The 22,850-nt window shown below is 39.7% G+C and overlaps 1 protein-coding gene across 1 annotated transcript in view; it reads right to left on the minus strand.

Annotated features, from left to right (window-relative positions):
- Positions 1–5,975: 5,975 nt before the first annotated feature.
- The window catches only part of LOC144771588 (matrix metalloproteinase-20-like), a 142,346-nt gene continuing 125,471 nt past the window's right edge, over positions 5,976–22,850 (minus strand). Inside the window, exons 9-10 of the mRNA XM_078655973.1 lie at positions 18,452–18,555; positions 5,976–6,384 (exon numbers count right to left, since the gene is read on the minus strand). Coding sequence (XP_078512099.1) covers positions 6,284–6,384; positions 18,452–18,555 — 205 coding nt within the window. The 3' untranslated portion in view covers positions 5,976–6,283. The remainder of the gene's footprint in view (positions 6,385–18,451; positions 18,556–22,850) is intronic.

Genomic DNA, 22,850 nt, shown 5'->3' on the forward strand with positions numbered 1-22,850 from the left:
GGAAGCCTGATTGCTCCCGGACAAGGTCGGGGCGGGCTGCTAGTATATATATATATACATATATTGTATCTACATAAATACAACATATATTCAATGTGTGGATGGAAATGGATGCGTGCTGAAGGTACAAACTATATGTAGGGAAGTATATGTGACTTTGGAAGCAGGGAACCAGGATGGAGTCTTTGAGCTGGTTCAACATAATGTGATTCTGGGCAAATCACATAATTTTCCCATTTCTAACAAAAATTTGTCTGACCTTGTTTAATGTAAACTAGTGCTTATGTTAAGCACTCTATTGCCTGTGGCCAAGTTCATTACGTATACCAATGCAACAAATAACTGCAACAAATAAAAAAGAAATGTTTTGTTACACATTCGGACTATGCACCACATCTATGTCTCATTGCAGTTTGAATGTACAAAAAATGGGGGCCAGTTTTATTTTTGTTTACAAATTTGCTTCATATTTTGTTGCACTTTCCAGCTGGATAAACATAAACCCCAGAGTTCTAACCATGGAAATGCTGCCACTAGCGTAGCGTAGCTAGGGGGGGGCGAGGGGGGCGGTCCGCCCCAGGCGGCACTATTTTGCAGGCGGCAGCCTTTATAATTTCTTGGGGGATACTCACCGTCAGTGACTGAAGTCCGTGTCCTCAAATAAATTATAAAGGCCTGCCCCCGTGTAAAGAGCAAGGCAAACGCACCTGCTTGTAAATGCTGCCTGCAAGTGCAGCATGCTCTACCTGTCCCTGTTTAATGTTGCTTGTGAGTACCGTCCCAGGGCCGTCAATCTTCTAGCGTGCGAAAGCGCTACCAATGACGGCCCTGGGCATAACGTGTGTTTGGCCAGCCCTCGCTGAAAAGAAGCGCCGTCGTGACGAGTGATGAGTCACGCGCTCCATCACCACGCAGTACGACTGTCACTGGAGGCGGTCCGGACCCAGGCGGCAAACTCAAAGTGCCGCGGCCCCCTGTAACTCACGGCCTCAATCTGCCTTGCTTGCACCTCTGCAGACCGGAGTGAGTCGATGGCTTCAATTATAGAAGTGCAAGGCCAGAATTGGTAACCGTTATGGGGTCCCGGAGTGCAACCTGCTGCAGGGCTCCGCAAATGTGGTGCTTGCACTTGCAGAGTCACCAGAGCCTGCTGCATGCCACTCGCACCGGCCCCGCCGAATGCTATCACCAGCTGTATTATTTTCCTTAACGCCCCCCCTCCCCCTAATTTAATAATGCCAGACCGGAGAGAAATCAAGTGAGTGGCGGAGGGTGAAGGCAGCGGCCGCCAGGACATAGCCTGCGTGTCACTAGCCGGCCCCGTCCGCCCAGGGACTCACGGCCTGCCAGCCCGAGGCTGACTGTTAAATGAAGCGGTCTGCAAACCCGAATCTACAGCCTGCAGCCACTGCCTTGAAAGACAGAGCGTCAAGAAATTCTCGGAGCGCCACCGCCACACTCCTCAGGACTCTGCAACCACTGCCCAAGTAAGTGCCACCAGCCTCTGATTTACACAATAAATGGCAGAGTGCAGCCAGGCAGCGAGATCATTGTGAGGTGGCACACTTTCACAGCCGGTGTGTGGTATCTGGCGCGCTTTTGTCACGTTCAAAATTTCCAATAGAAAGGCTTTATGAAGTTTTAATAATGGTCATTAGGATACTGATGACATCATTTGAATTGACCTTTGTACCCCCAGTTGCTATTTTTAAATGTGTGCTATATTTCTTGAAGTACACCAGGCCAAATGCTTGTGAACACTGCAAATCACTTCCGTTTCATAATTAACTACCTATGAAACCACTTCAGCTGTTGTCAGGGGACATGTGCTACAAATAACCTTTTGCTAGACTGGAATACCTACGAAAGAATCATTGTGTTGGTGTAATGTGTGTCTGATGTAAACTACTCTGGCACCCTACATTGGTATGAGCAGCACTAAAAAACAAATGAACAATGTGTGAGAGGGGCTGAAAGATAATACAGTGCTTTACAAATAAAGATATAAGGCATATAAATGATACCACACAATGGCATTGGGCCATATATGATAGACAAAGAGCATACAAATATAAATTACAGCAATCACAAATATTGAGTAACAGCAAAGCCAAAGGTTCGTCATTTGCAGCAGTTTTCAGATCTTCTTAAGAGTTTCTTCTTGCTCAAATGGGTGCAATTTCCTAAATTTATATGCTTCAGTCATCTTCATTGCTTGAATATGCTTGTTCGGAAGTGTCACTCATTGGCATTGAAATGTCACTCATATTTACATTGAAATTATGAAAATGTCACACATAAGCAATCTGAAACCTTGGCAGCTATGGACAGTGTTTAGGGTCTCATCAGCAGGCACTTGACTTGTATACTTCATGATGGTAAGACACTTTTTTCATAAATTGATACTGTGACTTACATACTGAGAGGTGCTAACCTCAAGCTATGGGAGGGAAAGGTTTGTGTTTTTCCTGATTAGATGTCCCATATATTGACTGCTTCCTAAATCAATTTAAAACGCAACCTGTATTATGTTTTATTAGCTCTTCTGCTTTTGCGTTCACCATCCTGTAGCACTGAAAATCGCAACATACATTAGTGTTGTTGAGCAACATTATTCAGAAAGTTATTCTTGCCAAATACATGCTCAGAAAGCGATTTAAAACAGTGAACATTATATTTTATCACCTAAGGCAACTCATGCAGCCCAGCATCAATCCACAGACATTAGGTACCTGAACTCACTGTGTCTCCAATGCAGCTCTCTTGTATTCTCTCTCTGTTTTGGCTGAAAGCGCTTACCTGTTTATGTGCTACAGTACATATATATATATAGCTTTCTTTGTGCTCATGACATGACGTCTCCGTTGCAAATAGGGAATGTCATTTTCTGAATGGCCATTAGTCTAGACACTTTCCACATTATTACCATTAGTCTTTCTGACTTTAATAGTTGTTCCAGGCTTTTGTGTTTAACATTAATGGGACATCCATCATCAGCTGAGAAACTGATAAAGAAGTGCTCCTCCTGCCAAAACGTATGGTAGATTAATAAAAAAAAAATAATGCAACTGCACACCCCTTTTGTTGCCTATGTCAAAACATTAACCTGTCCTCTTTTGGTGTGTCAGCATCTGCCATGTTTGGATTTTCTCATAACTGGACATTCCATTTTACACACAACACCGCTCTGGCTGGCTGTAATTTATGTGTGCCTCAATCCCATGGATTGGGCAACTCCATCAAATAGGAGGACCCTTCCAAGAGCAGATTGTTCGCAGGAAAACTGTAAGGAATCACCCAGTTAGCTGGAATTCCTGGACTGAACAGAAAGAAAAGCCTAGATAGGAGCCTGGAGTGTCTGAAATCCTGCCAATCCACCTCCACTACTTGTCGTCCTTTTTCCCCCGCATCCCCCCTCCCCCCCAGTACCTATCAGGGGCGCCAATCTGAGTGATAGCCCCGGGCGCCAGAAGCTCTAGCTACGCCCTGTTATGCTGCCCTGAATATCTGCAGTCCAGCAATACCAAATGTGTGTGTGGTTTCCTAGATATTGTTGTCTGCACAATCAATGATGTAATATTTACGCAGAATTGTGGCAGAATCACTGTTTACAGTACTCTGTTAATTTGATGACAGATATCAAACTCAGTTATATATGAAGAATATAAAAATGATATATATTCTAATGTTGTATGACCTATAAAAAGTATTGGTACAAGTCAGTCCTCTTTTGTCATGACTGGCTGAAAGAACACACTGAACAAGATGTTTCCAAAACATGCTAATTTCCTCCAGTCTTCCTCATGCAGGATCATATGCTTGCCAAGGATAGATGTGCAGTTTTGGTCCTTTGGGTCTCCAAACATGTATGGGATTTGTATGGGTTCAAGGTGCCCACAGGTGATAAACTAGGTGCAGTTCATTTTGGAAATTTGGAAAGAAATTGCAAGTGAAAAACTGGTTAACAATACCTTTGTTGTGGTCATATGTTTCACTCCTTGACTGCATGAAAACACACCACAATCATATATTTTGTAACATTACATATCCTAAGTTTATTTTGCTTGGTCCCAGACCAACCTCATCCTGATTGGCTGAGAGGGAGATGACGCTGAACAAGATGTCACATTTTTCACATTTTTTCCAAATCACTGTACTTCTCTGCAATTTAACTTGTTTCAGGAACATATACCTGGCAAGGCATCAGCATCAACTTTAATTCTCTGAGTCTCATGAGTGTGGGGATAACATACAGGAATCTGTTTTCAACAGGTTAAAGTACACACAGTGATGAACTGGGTGCTATGCATTTGGGTATTTGTAAAGCAATAGAAAGATACATGGGGGTTTAGGCAACCTATATTTTTTGTTGGATGGAAACATATCACAAACACATGTTTTCATCATCTACATATCATAACAGTTCCCCCATGTCTGTTGCTGGGTTCTATACTGCCCTCACAGTCATTGACTAGCCAGCACAACACACAGAACTAGTTATCTGTCAGATTTTCAAATATATTCCCCCAAAACGCTGAAGTTTTCTTATAAATCTGCTTTTTATCATGCTCATAATCTAGAATATGTATCAACATGCAATGCGATTATCCTTTTTGTTCAGATGGCAATTAGACGGAGAAAGGACCTTATACATCTAGAAGCATTGAATTACGAAACTGAATAGACATGATTTTAATGCATGGTTTTTATCATTTTATACTTTGGTAATAAAGTCTTATATGGCAAGAAGTTGCCTTTTTAAGGTTAATATTTGTTACAGATGGATTAAATTATGACTTCTTTGTCGATCGTTAGTGTATACTGTAAATATTCAACTATATGCTCTGCCAGTGTTTGTGACTAAATTTGCTCTTTTTGGAATTATGTGATGTGAATATGTATTTTAATTTTTTTATGTTGAAATGTTTTTACTATAGAATGCTTTTATGGTTATACATAAATATATACAGAATAAAGCTTGTTTGTTTGTGTGTCTGTGTCAGAGAAAGGAGTCAAAAACTGTTTGGACTGTTTATTAGGCTAAAAGAATATCCAAACAGTGTCTGGCAGTTTGGTCAGTCACAGACACACATCCCAGTCATTTCACAGCGCTTGTCTTCTACAGAGAAACAATGTGAAATGAAGCAGGTGTGGCAAACTGAATCATGACGTGGTGAGTGGGTGTCTAAGAACAATCCTAGCCCACCTGCTTCCATTCCCCACCTCTTTGTTCATTTCTTCTGTTGTGATGGTGTGTGGGATGGTTAGTTGCTGGGCAGCTCCTCCCGCCCTCTCTTCCACCTTCCTCCCTCTGACCAAGACAAAAATCTGGATCGAGCTTGTAGGCAAAGATAGGGAGGAGCTAAAGGAAGTTTTTAATTGTTTTGATGAATCGTAACCAGTCAAAAAGTAATCTTTGAAATAGTTCAAGAATGATCAACATGGAAATATGATTGCTACTTTATGTATCCAGAAAGCAATTGCTGTAGTCCTTAGCCAAAAACTAATTCTGCAGAAAAGTACTGTAAAAATGGAAACTTATTTATCATTTCTATATGTTTTACTGTACAAAAAACATAATACAATGTAACTGTACAAAAAAGAAGCATGGTCTATAAAGTATGCACAGGGGTTGTACTTAAAAATTCAGACATCATGTGTTAAATAAATAAATAGATCCTTTTTTTGCGTTCAAAACTAGAATGATATGTCAATCCTACAAGAGTTGCAAAGACGGATGGCCACGGTTCGTACCCCATTTGGACGCTGCCTCTACCCACTGCGAGTGCTTACTATTTACCTCCAGTGCAGCCCATATAAAAAGGCGATCAATTGATAACACAGCAGTCTGATTCCCATTGCAGATCACCCATCCTAGTAGTTAGGCAGGCTTATATCTGCTTTCCATGCCGCTCAGCCACACTTGGGATGCAGGTGGGCTCGTTTCCAAACTGTTTTTAATTCCAAATGTTCAGAGCCACCTCCCATCTTTTTGCCACCAGTAGAGGTGGAGTTCCTTCCTTTTAGGTAAGGTAAGATTATGGTCGCATCTCACAGTGCTTTTGCAGGATACTACAGGAAAGTGAAGAGTTCTAGCAGCAGCTCTGCAGCTTCACTTATATTCGACTATGTTGTTGGCCCACACCTCTAGCAGAAAACCACTAAATACACTCTCCATGTACGCACATCCCATCGTTATGACCCTTGACAGGTTGTTCAAATCATAAAATGCAAACAATATCTACAAGCAGGTAGGATTTTACTGTGAAATGTGTGTTCATGTTTAGCATCCGAGCCATGTCTTTGCTTCCAGAACCTCAGTTACACTTTGAGTTTTCCTGTCAAATTTTAATGAGTGTGATCCAATGATGAAATGCAGAAACCCTAAAATAAAAAATAAACGAAACAATAATCATACACCAAATGTGAAAAAATGTATCATGTCTCAGTAACGCTGTAATAGGATTCAAAATAATTATAAATATACTAGACATAATACACATCTCATAGAAATGTAATGGGAAAAATAAATGAATAAATAAATAAGCACCAATCCTCAATGAGCAATAACATAGATATTGTGCTGTCTACTATTGCATGCTCCATTCAAGCAAAGTTGATTAACCCCATGCGCGCTGCGGGGTTTCCCCGCTGTGCGCTGACTTTTTCAAAAAGCCGCGGTTCATGACGAGCTCAGCTCGTCATGAGCGTACGACAGGCGTAACTCATGATGAGCTGAGCTCGTCATGAGCGTGGAAGGGGTTAAATAACACCATATTGGTCACAATTGGTACTACTGTGCTCATCTTCCTCATCTTAATCCCTACCTTATGTAGTCTGTCCTGATGTGCATACATGCCCATCTGTTTTCCTCAACTTTCTTAAAATAACAAGCCTTTTCTCTACATGGTGGCCTAAAAATAGGACAGCTTCCACCCCAAGAGCTCCTATTTTGTCTCTGGTGATTCAAGCCTACAGTTGGTAGCTGCAGAGGATATAGAGGTCCCTGGGTTCTAGTTATGGCTATGGCTCCAATATGCTGCCATTAACTTTCCAAGTAATATTCCTTTGCTGGACAACAAGTTGATAGGGCTCACGGGTTTGATGGAGTCTGCCAATCCTCTATATAGGGATTTTAGTTGGGAAACGGCTAAACATGGGAGGATCTCAGATGTCTTAAGCAAGGCCGGACTGGCCGCAGGGGGCAACAGGCACTTTCCCGGAAGGCTGGAAGGGTGGGGGCTGTTTTTTGTTATTGGGGGGCCGGTTTTGCAATGCTGCTGCAATATCGGCCTCCAATAACAAAATCAGCCTTCTCAACAGATTGGTGTCTGGGAAGATTCATAAAAGGCTGATCAGCGGCTTTCTGAATCATCTGAAGCCTTTATAGCACATAACAAAGGAAGGCGAGATAGAGAGCATTACCATAGTCCAGGCAGGAGATGACAAGAGCCTGGACAATGAGACTTGTGGTTATGAAAGGTAAAATATTAAGGGCCTTTCTTAGAAGTCTAAGAACACCAAAGCAGCTTGCTGCTAATTTGTTTGCTTGGTGCTCCATAGTAAGATTGGAGTCCAGCCGCACACTCTTTATCACCTCTTTGCGACTAGTAAGACCTTCCAGGCAGTCAGGCAAGAGAGTTAGGACATTTCTGTTTGAATAATTTCCCAGTACCAGTACCATGACCTTGGTCTTATCCTCATTGATCTTCAGCTTGAAATTGTCCAATCATTTGGCCACTTCTTGAAGACAGGGGGACAAACTAAGGTAGTTAGAGCTGGAAGCAGGGGAGAAGGAAATCACCAGCTGGTTGTTATCTGCGTAAGAAACCAGAGACAACCCAAAAGAATAGACAATTTCAGCCAAGGGAGCACATTATGTTTTAAAAGAGTTTGGATCAAAGAAGAGCCCTGTGGCACCCCACAGCTCAAAGAGAGGCTTTCAGAGTACCATTGATGGTCAAGCGCTTGGAAAGTTCTATTCTTCAGGAAGGAGGAAAGCCATTTCAAGGCTCGTCCTTCGATGCCCACTTTGGAAATTCTATGGATGAGTGTGGGGTGGTCGACCATGCGTAAAGCAGCACTCAAGTCCAATAGAATAATGGCTGCTTAGCATCCTTGGTCCAGGAGAGATTTGAATTCTTCGACCACAGTCAGCAAAGCTGTTTCTGTGCTGTGGTCTAAACCCCAATTGAGTGGGTTGGAGACTTTCATTGGACTCAAGAAAGGCAGAAAGGTCTTTATTAACATGCTTTTCCAAGAGCTTTGCAGGATCCGGTAGAAGAGAGACCAGCCTGTAATTACTGAGGCAGAGAGGATCAAGTCCTGTTTTTTTACAAGCAATTTCCCCACCGCATGTTTCAATTGTGAGGGGACTTCCTCACTAACGAGAGAGAGATTCAACAAGTCACTCAAGGTGGGGGAAATGCTATCAACCCCCTGTCATAAGATTTGAATAGTCCATAGTCTGACTACTTGAACAGAGAAAGATGTTCCACCCATTGTTTTTTTGCTTTTATGCTGGGGGTTTGGGGCGGGGTGCCAATCTGGAGCGGAGCTTTCTTTGTTGTATGTATTTTGTGTTTTCTTGCTGAGGAAAAGTGGTCCTGTTCCATATATTACTTTGTGAGTGATACAAAGGAGCTTGAAAGTGGACCTTCTTGCAACTGGTAACACATGTAGGGCGCTTAAGGCATGGGAGATGTGTGCTGTGGGATTGTGATGTTACATGTAGGAGGAGTCTGGCAACCAATTTTGTAATTAATTGTAATCTTTTTATAATTGATAGAGGTGATCCATGGTAGAGGTCATTGGCATAATCAAGTTTAGACAGTAGAAGAGAGATAGTACCTTTGACCTTGGGTGGAGATCCGAGGTCTTGGAAGGTACTTACTTCATTTAGATGTTGAAAAGCATAGGTGAGATGATAGAGCCTTGAATGACTCTTAATTTTATGATGTAGGGGTTGGATAAGAAAGGAGGAGTATGGATGACATTTGCTTTGTTCTGAAAGTAGGATGTGATCCAGTCGAGAGCAGTCCCCTCTATACTGGCTTTGCATTGTTTTAGGATTAGAGTGCCATGATCAACTGTGTCAAAGGGCAGCTGAAAGGTCTAAGAGAGATAGTGCAGCTACCCCGTTGTGGTCTGCTGTGTTTTTAAAGTAATCCCATATGACGATTTATGCAGAGTCTGTGCCTCTTCCTGGACAGAATCCGGTTTGGATGTTGGAAAGTATGGAATTATCTTCAATAATTTGAGACCTCTTGGTGAATGCTAATCTTTCTTTTAAATGCAGAGTGAGTGCTTTGCAGCAATGGCTGTTGGTTTTCTTCACTCATCTTTGCAGTTCACACCCATACTAATGACCGAACAGACAAAAGCGCAGGAGGGGAAGATCGCATGTTCTGTTCATGGACGGGCAGAAGTTATGAAATCCACATGCCAGTACAAGATGCAATTTTTAATACAATCTCTATTCTAACGTAACTGTTTGACACCGGATCATACTATTTTTACCAAATTGGTTTAAACAAGGGTGAAGGGCAGACCCTACTACAGAAACAGGGTGACGCAAAAGCAATTATATGGGGGTTTCAACAGTTGATTACAATGATACCTACATTAGTTTAGTTCATGACACATATTACGTCAGAATGATACAATCAATGACATTTCTGATGTTATATATAACATCATGCATGCAAACGTCACTAAGGCATTAATGAAGTTAAATTTGCTTTGGATAATAATGTCAGAATGTTGTACTTTTTGAGCATCTGCAGGTATAGCTTAACACAACTTAAATTATTGTTTTCATTAATGTGTTGCATGCACATTAAAACCAACTACCTTTAAAAGATATTTAGAAATAAAATTCCCCAAAATCAGGAAATGTGATCAATAACACAGCAAAGCAATCTTAAATATCCACTGATATGTTGGAATTAAGATAACAATTTACATTATTAATGATATGATATACCTGTCATGTAATGAAAATCACTAGTGGCATTATCATTGGCATTAATGAGGGCCTCTCCTTTGTTAATAGTACCCCAACAAACGATGCAGATATATTTGCTTACAATGCATTTCCAAAGCAAACACAAGGAGATGATGGACGGAGCGCTGAGACTTTTCTAAAACACTCATCCCCAGTCACAGATCTGGGTTAAATCCATCATCATTCTTTAGCTCACTTCGCCACCTCAGTTCAGACCCATCTATATGCAAATCAGTCTTGACCCTGTGCCTCATGGGAACAGTCCTGCCCGAACTGCCAAGCCAGGTTTTCCCTGAAACCGGAAACAAGCATCCTGGGACTAGTTTCTGGGTTACACCCTTCATCAGCCAGGTTAGCTTGAATGCAGTGGCAAAGGGAGCAAGGGACCCAAAGGGCAAGGGTCTGGGCATACCCTGCCAACTTAGGAAGAACCAAAACACTCACCCCCAGTCACAGATCTGGGTTGAATCCATCATCATTCTTTAGCTCACTTCGCCACCTCAGTTCAGACCCAGCTATATGCACATTAGTCTTGACCCTGTGCCTCATGGGAACAGTCCAGCCCGAACTGCCAATGGGTTTCTAGCATAACAAAAGTGTTAACTTTCTTTTCCCATAGCTCTAATGCAATTTGTGGCTCAGTGATTATCCTGTGACAGCTCCCTTTAGTTCTGTTGTATTCCATAAGTGGGAGTCGTATCCACAATTAATTGTGGTTGTTGTGGTTGCCAGAACTGTTAGGGGAAGGTGTTGAGGAAGGGGGAGCTATTATTGCCAATTGTTGAGATGACCCTTTAGTGGCTATGCCCCCATTTGCAGTGATTGAGCACACAGCTAATATTAGTTGCTAACAAGACTCAAGATTTGTTTGCAGTGGCATTTGACCTCTATTGCATTAATTTTCAATGTATTACCATTCTCAGAAAGTTTATTATTACTTATTTTGCATACTTCTTCAGGAAACTCACCTTGTTCAGTCTTAAGCATTGAAATATGAACAAAGCTGGGTGGAGCATGTGTTTGTTTCCCCTTCAGTAAATAAAAACAATGGGGTTGTTGTAATGTGCAGAAAATCTCTAAATCTCACTATGGTTTCACAGGAGACAGGTGGATTACTGTTAGTCTTCCAATAGATAATATTCCTCTTACTATATTGAATGTTTATGCTCCTACACAACCTGAGCAAACGTTTTGGCCTTCCCTTGCAAGAAAATGTAAACAATATTATGATGCACATTTTTTCCTGGGTGGGGACTGTACCCCAATTATGATCTCTTTTTTGGATAGACAGTCCTCAGTTCAATTCTCATCACATAAAATGCATGAGCAATTTTATCCTGCTAATTCTAAAGGTTCTTTGGTACATTCATGGAGACTGTCTATCCCACTGCCCAAGATTACACTTTTTATTCATACTCCCATGGTACACTTTCACGTCTGGATCACATTTTTCTTTCCTAGCCCCATCACAATGCATAATACAATCCTACAATACTGAAATTATAGAGTCTGACCATGCTAAGGTTGTTACTGCCTTGGATTGGGTTGCCCCCAGGTCTCCTTCACATAGATAGAGATGTAATCATTCCTTTTTACAAGATGCTCAATTATCTAATTCCCTTAATTCTTTTACTTTTGAATTGTTTTCATTTAATGATGCTTCGGATATTTCTTCTTCTTTACTATGGGACACGCTTTAAGCAGCGGCAAATGGTTTTATTTTAATCTATGTTTCCAAGAAAAAGAAAAGTCAAGCAAAGGAACATAGGGCCCGATTCACAGAACTAACTTAAGACAAAATCCTAAACTTACTACCATTTTGGTATTCACAGAAGGCACTTACTCATTTCGGTATTCACAGAAGGCACTTACTCATTTCGGTATTCACAGAAGTTAGGAGTCCTAACTTTAGGACTCCTAAATGCCTTCTGTGAATACCGAAAGTCTTAAAATTAGGATTTTTCTCAACTTTACTACTACGAAACTTAGAAAAATAATAATTTTCAGTCTTTCGGTATTCACAGAAGGCATTTAGGAGTCCTAAAGTTAGGAGTTCTAACTTTACTACTACTAAATTTAGAAAAATCCTAATTTTAAGACTTTTGTTATTCACAGAAGGCATTTAGGAATCCTAAAGTTAGGAGTCTCAACTTTACTACTACTAAATTTAGAAAAATTCTAATTTTAAGACTTTTGTTATTCACAGAAGGCATTTAGGAGTCCTAAAGTTAGGAGTCCTAACTTTACTACTACTAAATTTAGAAAAATCCTAATTTTAAGACTTTTGTTATTCACAGAAGGCATTTAGGAGTCCTAAAGTTAGGAGTCCTAACTTTACTACTACTAAACTGTGAAAAATCTTAATTTTAAGACTTTCGGTAGGACTCCTAACTTCTGTGAATACCGAAATGAGTAAGTGTCTTCTAGTAAGTTTAGGATTTTGTCTTAAGTTAGTTCTGTGAATCGGGCCCTCTATGTATTGCTTTCATCAATCAAATTTTTGGGAAGCAATATTTCTCTTTTAAATTGTCTTCTGATCTTAATAAATTCTGCAGGCCAAATTTAAATGTAATACTATTTCCACGGATGAAGCTAATTTTATACTTAGGAAAAAATGCACGGTATTATGGTGGGAGAAATAAAATCGGTAAATTGTTAGCAAATTACTCAAAAATTTGAAAAGGAAGACATTTCATTCACTCAGTATCATCTTCACAGGGGAACACCATTACTAATCTTTAAGATATTTTAGAAGAGTTTCTTAAATTTTATAATCTTCATATAGAATCTCACTCTTCTGAAATATTTGATTATTTAAGCCAAACCCCCACCATATTTCCCCAAACTTGGATTTTAAATCTCTGGAAAGTTATCTCACTTCTGATGAACTTACTAGAGCATTAAAGTTTTTAAAGTTGGGGAAAACACCGGGCCCTGAGGGCTTTACTGGGGAAATACTTCTTCATTTCTCTAATATTCTCCTTCCATATTTATATCATTTATTTAATCATTTTATTCAATCCTCTTCCACTTCGGGTACATTTCAAGAGGCAATAATCTGTCTTATTCACAAAGATGGCAAAGATCCCCATGATTGTAAAATTACAAGCTCATTTCAATGCTAAAATTTGATGATAAGATTTTTGCCACACTTTTAGCTCTACATCTGGAATCCTCACTTCCACATCTTATAGGGAAAGAACAATCAGAATTTCTCAAAGGGAGGCTTATTTCTGATAATGCTCAATTATTTCTTAATGGTCTTGGTAAAGATCATTCCCTTAAATCTTCCCTTGCAGTCAAAACAATTGATGCTGAGAAGGCATATGATAGAATAAATTGGGAGTTTATGCTTAAATCATTACAATGGCATGAATTTGCTCCTAAAATGATAGCTCTTATTTCTCTTTTATATTATACTCCTCGTGCATCGGTGTTGGTAAATGGTATAATTTCTTCCTATTTCCCTCTTCATAAGGGAGTTAGACAAGGCTGTCCACTTTCTTCTTTATTTTTTGTTTTAGCACTTCAGTCCTTTCTCTCCCACATTTGGAATAATTCTTCTGTTTCTCCTTATTTTTGTCCTGGTGAGATTGCTTGGATTCCATTAAAATTATGTTTTCCCTCTTTTGTAATATCTTCTCTCTATGTTGCCAGTTCATATTCCAAAATATTTATTTAGGAAAATTAATACAATTCTTCCTAAATTTTATGGCATAAGAAAAATCAAGAGCAGCTTTAGTTACTTTACAAAAGTCAAAAGTAGTTGGTGGAGTGAATTTTCCAAACTTGTATTGTTATCATAGAGTTTCTGCTTTACGTCAAGCTGCTTTTTGACTTTTGATTTGAACTCGTCTTTTTCTACATTGTGGCTTGATCTAGAAAAACTTCTCTTCTTTCTTTTACTTTTAAAGAAGTGTTATCTTTCTCTTCCACAAAATCGTTTCTTCAAACCCCTATTTTACAGAAGACGGTTCCTTGGTCAAGTCTACGTTTCTCCCAATTAACCTATCTTCATCTATATTCCTGAAAATGTTATGTGATAATAATTCCTTAATGATAAATAACAATAGAGCTTTCTTTTGGAGGACCTGGAAGGATAAGGGTCTTATGTGGGTTTCTCAATTTTTTAATAATAATTCTCCTATCTCCTTTCCTCAATTGTGCCTCACATACCACTGTCCTAAATCTTTTTATTCATGTTCCTCCTCCTTCTAACCTCGGACATATTGCCCTGCTGATATTTTCCTTGTAGGCTCATGGGGCTGTTTTGGGAGTTGCCTGGCTCCCACTGTAGGTGCCATCTCAAGGAAGCTAGTCTTCCGTTTTAATTGCTTTTATGTTTTACCATTGCTCATTGTTCTTTAAATTACGTTTTTCTTTACCCGTATGTCATATAGCTACTGTATATCATTATAATGCGTTAAGTTAGCATAGGCTCATTACATGTTTAAACGCCATTTGTTCCTTTGGCTGCTTCTGCACACGACACTTAATTGTTGATTTAGCTTTCAACCTAGTAGTTCGTTGTGGTTTACATGAGAATAATATGTTATTACTCTGATATCAGCTTTGCTTAATAAACTATGTCTGTACAGAGAGTGCTGAAGCTTCAGGAATAACACGATATAGAATTGTTATGAGGTCTGATCTTCGCGCCTTCATAGACATAACATAAGTGCAGCTTCTGCCAACTTTGGGTTTTAGGCGGGTTTTATATTGCTTTGCTTGAAGCACACAAACACACTTGATGCTGTTCGCATGCAGAGAGAGCTGGTGTATGCTGATGTGATCTCTTCATTCTAGGATCCTGAGGTATGGGCCAGCCCTGCAAAAACCCAAAGAGACCTTCTTAGCTATTAATATAATATGTGTGTTAGGGAGGGTGAGAAATAAGTGTTGTTAACCCTTATTCATTACAGCATGTTAGCATGCTGTCACCATTTGCTTTCTATGGACTAGTAACTATGCTGATAACTTTGCTTCTGATAATATGTCTCCTTGTATTATCTAAGATACTGCGCCTGAGAAGACGGCATTAGTAAATAAATATTTCAAATGTGCACGTGTCCTCATTTACTCCACGTTCTGGTTTGAAATGATTGTATAACTAAAGAGTGCTCATGTGTTCCACGTAACCTGAGGTATTGTAAGCTCATGTTCAGGTTTGTCTAAACATTGGGAGTTCGTTATGACCAATGAGACACTGTAGCTAGCTCGGTAAGGGGTTTGTTGGGTACTAAGGTGAGTTTTGGGTCACCCTAATTCGCTGAGGTTCCAATCCTCTGTGCACAGTTATGTGGGAGAACAGAAACCCTGCTACAAGTATACAGCTCTCTCAGAGGAGCCAGCGAACCGTGTAGGGGTTGCTGGACCCCAGTTAAACCTTCTTTTTTAGTTGTTCCTCTTCGTTTTCTTGCGCTCTGGCACTGACTTTTGACACACCTCTTGTCCTGGAGGGCTCTTTAGATTGCACTACAGTGCATACGCGCACCTCCTCCTGAGCCTGAACACATTGCCCTGCTGTTATTGCCTTGAAGGCTCATTGGACCATTTTGGGAGGTGCCTGGCTCCCGCTGCAGGCACCATATTAAGGAAGCTGGCCTTCTGTTTTAATTGCTTTTATGTTTTAACATTTGTCATTGTTCTTTTAGTTATGCTTTTCTTTACCAGTACACACCGCTCGCAGGGGAGCCTGCGAGTCCAGTAGGGGTTGCTAGACCCCAGTTAGACCTCCTTTTTTAGTTATCCCTCTTTGTTTTCTTGTGCTCTGGTTCTGACTCTTGGCATGCCCCTTGTCCTGGAGGACTATCTAAATTGTACTAAAGCGCATCTGCGAAGCTCCTCCTGAGCCTGGACATATTACCCTGCTGGGATTTTCCTTGAAGGCTCATTGGGCCGTTTTGGGAGGTGCCTGGCTCCCCCTGCATGTGCCATCTTAAGGGAGGTAGTTTTCTGTTTTAATTGCTTTTAAGTTTTACCATTTCTCATTGTTCTTTTAATTAAGTTTTTCTCTATCAGTATACAGCCCTCGCAGGGGAGTCTGCAAGCCATGTAGGGGTTGCTGGACCCCAGTTAAAAAATCTTTTTTAGTTGGCTCTCTTTGTTTTCTTGAGCTCTGGCGCTGACTCTTGACACACCCCTTGTCCTGGAGGGCTAATTAAATTGCACTATAGCACATCTGTTCAGCTCCTCGTGAGCCCGGACATATTGCCCTGATGTTATTTTCCTTGTAGGCTCATTAGGCTGTTTTGGGAGGTGCCTGGCTCCCGCTGCAGGCGCCATCTTGAGGAAGGTAGTATTCCGTTTTAATTGCTTTTATCCTTTACCATTACTCATTGTTCTTTTAATTATGTTTTTTTTAACCAGTATACCTCGCTCGCAGGGATGGCTGCAAGCCCTGTAGGGGCTGCTGAATCCCAGTTAAACCTCCTTTTTTAGCTGTCCCTCTTCGTTTTCTTGCGCTCTGGCACTGACTCTTGATATGCCCCTTGATCTAGAGGGCTATTTAAATTGCACTATAGCCAAAGGTGCGCCAAAGTGGACTATTGTTAACAGTTTGCTGATCAATGCACCGGAAATGGTTTTAAACAAGTTACAGCTGGTACCGAATGCAGCCGCTAGGATGCTTTCTGGCACACCTAAATTTAAGTCTGTCTCTAAGGTTGTCAGACAACTGCATTGATTGCCTGTAATTCAAAGCGTTGTGATTTGCTTATAAGGTGATCCACAATATAGGGCCAGAGTTTCTGAAGAACTTATTGCAGATCTATACTCCAGAAGATCCTTACGCTCCTCAGGGGCTAACCTGCTTGCCGCCCCCAGAACCTATGGCACTAACTTGGGCGGCAGAATCTTTGTGGTTCCCACTGCTAAGTTATGGAACTCTCTTACACCTTGGATTAGAGCCCTTCCTATCATATTGGCATTCAGGAAACAATTACAAACTTGGCTACTTAATACGTAAGCTTCTTAACAACTAGGCTATTGTCCTGTCCCTGGAGCAGTCAGTGCTGAGACTCCTGTTGGTATTTGTGTGCTTTATAAGTTTTTTTAACATAACATAACATAACATTGATGCATGTGGTTCTTGATGTGTATTTTTCCTTGGAATATCCCCAAGTCTAGTTCCTTTTCATTCTGGATTTATGGATTTCTTTTAAAACAGGACCTAAACCATTGATTACATATAAGTATCTTTCTCTTCCAGATCCCTCTCGAATCAAGTTCAAATCAGAGCTTTAAGGGAAGGTGATCTCTGGGTTGCTTGCATTGTTTCTTTTTGGAATAAGGTATGGGCACGCATTTACAAACTTTCCACGTCAGCTGGTATTACTCAATCCTTATTTTTTATACCCCACAGACTTTATCTTACCCCTTTACAATGCTCCAAATTTTCTTCAGCTATCTCTGATAAATATTGGTCTTCTAAATTTTCTAAGGCAGACCTTATGCATATGTTATGTATATGCCCCAATACACCTTTTTTTGGGGCATAGGGTTTGGTCCCAGATTAGAAAGATTTTTAGTTTAGCTCACCTCTTCAATATTCATTATATTTTTCTATATTTTTGCCCCATATTTTCCTAAGGATAAATTATTAGATATTTTACTAGCAATTGCTTTTCAGCAAATCATTTTTAATTGGAAGTTATACTAGGGGTGGTGAAATTAGGTATATCTGCATCATAAGTTGTATACTATCTACACCATTCAATGTTTATCCTCTCATAATGCTGATTTGTTATGGTTACCTCTAAACACATTTCTTGACCAGGTTGAAAATGTTATATTAAAAACTATTCCTGATTGTCTGAAAATTTTTACCCTCCTTGACCTTTTTTTACCTTTGTGTTCTTCCTTTGCATTTGACTGTAAGGTTGCAGTTTTAATCATATAGGGCCCGATTCACAGAACTAACTTAGGACAAAATCCTAAACTTACTACTTTTGGTATTCACAGAAGTTAGGATTTTGTCTTAAGTTTGTCTTAAGACAGACTTAAGTTAGGATTTTGTCTTAAGTCTGTCTTAAGTCTGTCTTAAGTCTGTCTTAAGTTTGTCTTAAGACAAAATCCTAACTTCTGTGAATGCTAAAAATAGTAAGTTTAGGATTTTGTCTTAAGTTAGTTCTGTGAATCGGGCCCATAATTCCTGTTTCATTTATTCATGCTAAGTTGTAGATCAGAACTGTATTTTTCTTCGACATTATATTTATACTATAGGATATTTTCTTTTATCTTTTTGTTTTACCCATACCTCTCTCCCCTTTTTCCTTCCCTTGTAAAAATTATAAAGACTTTCGTCCTTTTCCTCAAAGTTATTAAATCAGTATATTAATTAGTGATTTATTAGTTAATATATCAGTTTGTATTTGTTTATGCTGTATTTAATGGCATTAAATAATGTCTTTTAAACATGAAAAATGCTCACATTGGTCAACTTACCCCTGAGTTCAAAAACAGCATCCAATTTACCCCGGATTCCCGGGAAGACATCAGTAATATTTTTCGGATAGTTTTCATCCATGGTGCATGTTGATTCATCATAACTACAATGTAAATACAACATGATGAATGATAAACATTGAGAATTGAGGCGGAGTACCATTTACCTGATGTGTTACTCTCTTTCCTAATTAGTAGACAATCATGATACTGTAAGTGTAAGATGAGAGCATTCACGGATTAGGCAAATAGGGAGGTTTATGCAGTACTGGAGTCACCCAGGTCATTTATATCAATCAAATATTTCTATGTTAATTGTATATAATGTGTAAGGAATTTACATGTTTGTAGCATTCGATTGGAATCATAAATTCTCTCTACAGATTCACACTTCATGCACTTATGTCACTGTCATGGCAGCCCTCTTTCATTCAGATTTGCAGTCCCAAAGCTTCTTCTCTTGTATTTGAACGATAAGAACCAGTGAACTAGGCCACGATTCTGCAACTTTCGCTTTGCTTTGCATTGGGCAGACTGACATTGCATATGTTTTATTCAGTCTAAGTTATTTGTAGATTATTCAAATTTCATCTGAAAAGAGGGGTCCTTGGAGCATAGATATTTTGGGTAAAAGGCAGTTGTCCATTATTTGTTTTGCAAATGTTCCTCTTTTGCATATGTTCCTATTGGAACATGTTTTTCAGTAGCAACTTAGGCTCTCATTCTTAGGTATGCAGTAAAAGGGATGCTGTAGTAATGAACAGGAAATTACTGATACCATGAGCATGGTAATTACTGATTTTGTCACAGCTACGCCAGTACACGTTTTCCCATTGGAAATGAGGAATAACTGTCACAAACATTGATTGTGTACTGGATTTTCATTCATTTTGTGGACTGCTTCCCATACTTTTTAACAGATGAACCACATACAAAGGTGTAGAGTTTAATCCATACGTCAAACACTTCAGGAAGAAATTCAACTTTCTTCTCAAAATCAGAATTAATAGGAAAGGTATTATAAGGGTGTTAGTTTTCCAGAACAGGATGTCAATACTCAGTAAAACAGAGTTAGTCGCACTAGAGGAGGAGTGAGTTTCTTGTTAAGAATAGCTCATTTGGGTGTGCTGTGTCATGCATTAACAGGAATCACAATCACATCTACTGTCTCCTACTCAAAAGCGACTCATGCTTTAGTTATCTCTCAAGTCGATTTTGTCAACACTGTGCAAGCTGATGTACCTCAGTCTTCCTTTGCTCTCATCCTTTGGGCTACATTGCACTCCACAGCACGACTCATAGTCTTAGAGCTTTCAATCATATTTCTCCAATTCTGAAGGACTTGCATTAACTACTGACTGATGTAAACTTCAAACGTAACATGTGCTGCCTCAATTACAAAATGACCAACGTGAATAAACCACCTTATTTAGCCAACCATTACCATATCTGGTGGACAAGAAGTTCTTAGAAGAAGAAAATCTAACTTATTTGGAAATACTTGGATTGAAAATCTCTTAGTCTCTAGGTATAGATGGACAAGTGATGCAACAACTTTTTTCGAAATATTTGCCTATTCAACTAAGATCTTATCTTTGTCAGAAAATTGTTAAAAGTTAATCGTCTGGTTTGTTTTGAATTAACAAAATATATATGATTTCTATAACTCATCAATGCAACACTATACAATGACTATTTTGTAAACTCCACCGTCTCTTTTGCTCTTTGGTACATATAAAGGGCACCTATACTAATTGAAACAGCAACAACGTTAATGAACTTTATGACACAGAAGCCCAATAGACAACTTACAAAAAATGAGACAGTGGAGCAAATTCCAACAGCGGCTGAGAGAAACAAAATGAAGCCAAGTACATTAGAATGCCTCAAAACTGTGCTTGATGTGAAATATTTCTGATTCATTTGGTTTCATTTGTTTTTTGTTGCAGTTTTTTTTAATATAGCAAATTCAATCCGAAGGTATTGGTACACTTGACATGAGCACTGGTTACATTTGACAAGGACGCATTTATATTCTTAAATGAGTAGCTTATCTATTTGTTATGCATTGATGGGAGAACATAGGGTGAGGTGTGTCCTTTAAGTAATATCATTTGGTTTTGAGAGTTAGGCTAAGATGCGTGCTCTAATCATGTTGCAGCAGGTATGTTACCATGCTTTACTGAGTCAGGGGTGGAGAGAAAGAGTGTGAGAGGTAGGATCAAAGTCTGAATATGCTAACCAGTGATGTTTGTAGTCTGAGACCGACTGAAATCTTTTTTTATACAACAGCCAGGTCTTTGTTGTTTTTAATTTTAGGTAATTATTGATTATCTTATTGTCTTTAGACGGGTCTTATAGAACCTATATGTTTGTATAAATAAGGAGCTCTCATTGATGTGTGTTCTGTGGAAAGGGTGATTGGTTAAGAAGGGGTCATTTTGGATTTGAAGTGCTGACTTTGAGTGTTGTGGTTGATGTTTCAAGTAAGAACAGGGTCCGTATTCAATTAATCACTTGGTGGTCAATGCAGAAAGACTCTAAAGAGATTCTTCTTGCAACAGGTAGCTAGTGAAGGGACATGACTGAAAAAAGTAATACAGTCACACTGGCTCAGGTTTAAAACATGTCTAGCTGTATTATTCTCAATACGTTATTGTTGGGATGGGCGGGACTCAAACTCTGTGGCATTCCGTGGAGTTACCTAGAAACTCTGTGAGATTCCGTGAATTTCTGCCCACCCCTTATTGTTGTAGGGTTGCTTCATTGCAGTTGAGAAATCAAGAAGCTTGTGCTCTGTAACATTACGTGGTGACTGACTGAGCTGTCAAAAGCAAATACTTGGAATTAAAAACACCAAGAGGGTGCCAAACAAGGAGCCTATTATAATTCCAGTCAATGTTATAAATTAGCGGCTGCACATCACGCAGAGCAAAGCTTAATATTCGACCTACAATTCAGATGGTGTTTACAGAAATTGAGTTGGTCCAAATGGTTATAAAAAGTGAATTAAGGAACGGTCCACTGGAAAAAAAAGGCCTTTGAACACTATCATGAGCACATAAACGAACTTTGTTTAGGCCCTCTATTTGTTACAAGGATTGCTAAACAGACGAAAAAAAAGTCTACAATCAAATAAACATCTATCCATCTGAGCATATGTGCGCAAACACAAAGAATAGTGCATTTCACTTTGTGATTAAATTATATGAAAGCCATGCTACTATGTTTCCTCCATGCACCAGATGAGGCATATTAAATTGCAAGGAGGTCCCTATTGCTTTACCGGTGTCACAGATAACATTAGAGCTTTTCTGACAGAAACTATCTGAGTGCTCCTTACAGTTTGTGCATACTTTTAATTACTCTATCCTCAAAGTCGAAAACAGATTTATTAATTATGCCAGGAACTGTTTTCAAAGTTCACCCGCTTTTGCTGTGCTTTGGTTGACCACAAAGGGCTGGGGAAGAATATTCGGAAATATACATACTAATGTAACCCCGGGACCTTAACACGGATGTACTCTGGTAGAAATAATCTGTTTGTAGGCTTTATCGAGCATGTTAGGGAACTTCAGAATGCATAGAGTGCCATAAACTGACCACTATACTTTATCAACATTCGCTCAACCTCCAATCTCCATCTCTCTTTCTGTCCCCTTCTACCCCTCCCTTCTTGCGCTGCTTCTGGCTACTAGCCTTGTCATTTAAAATATCACGCCCCCCCCAATGTGTACACGTGAAGAAAGAAAGATAGCATTCAGGTGGTTGATTTATTTTTGAAGGTGACACAATGACCTTTCAACTGTGCACTCTTGTATTGACCACATCTCTGTCATTACAGCTTCTATAGAAAAGGGTAATAGAAAATTGAATGAATTCTAAAAGAAATATGTGATTTACACCGATTACAACATATAGTACAGTGAGTTCACAGTCGCACATTTAAAGGGTCCTACCATTGAGCATGAACACAGTGGATCTCATTGTTTCACCAAGAGAGTTCAAAATGTTGTAGGGACAGTTCAAATGTGACATAGGTTTAGTGAATCTTGATGCAGTTCTGTCCTTAGTGTAGTACCAGACCCTTCCTTAATTACTAACTTGCAGCTCTGATGGACCCTGCTGCACAAGCCGACCCCTGTGGAGGTACCCCTCCGGGACAAGGTCCAGCAGTCCAAACCCAACACCAACTCTGCCACAGACCTAACAGCGCCATTCCCGCTCTTTCTCTCACAGTAATGCAACTAACAGGGGCACAGGGATGATGAATTCTGAGAAACGTAAAAGGGACTAAAAACAAGAATAATGGAGCCTCATTTCTACACTGAAATGCTTATCTGGCCACAGAGCATCTATGTTGGGGTCAGGCTCTCTAATGCAAAGAATTAGGGGTGGG

This window comes from Lissotriton helveticus, chromosome 8 (assembly GCF_964261635.1).
Source record: "Lissotriton helveticus chromosome 8, aLisHel1.1, whole genome shotgun sequence".
In the NCBI taxonomy this organism is placed as follows: domain Eukaryota; kingdom Metazoa; phylum Chordata; class Amphibia; order Caudata; family Salamandridae; genus Lissotriton; species Lissotriton helveticus.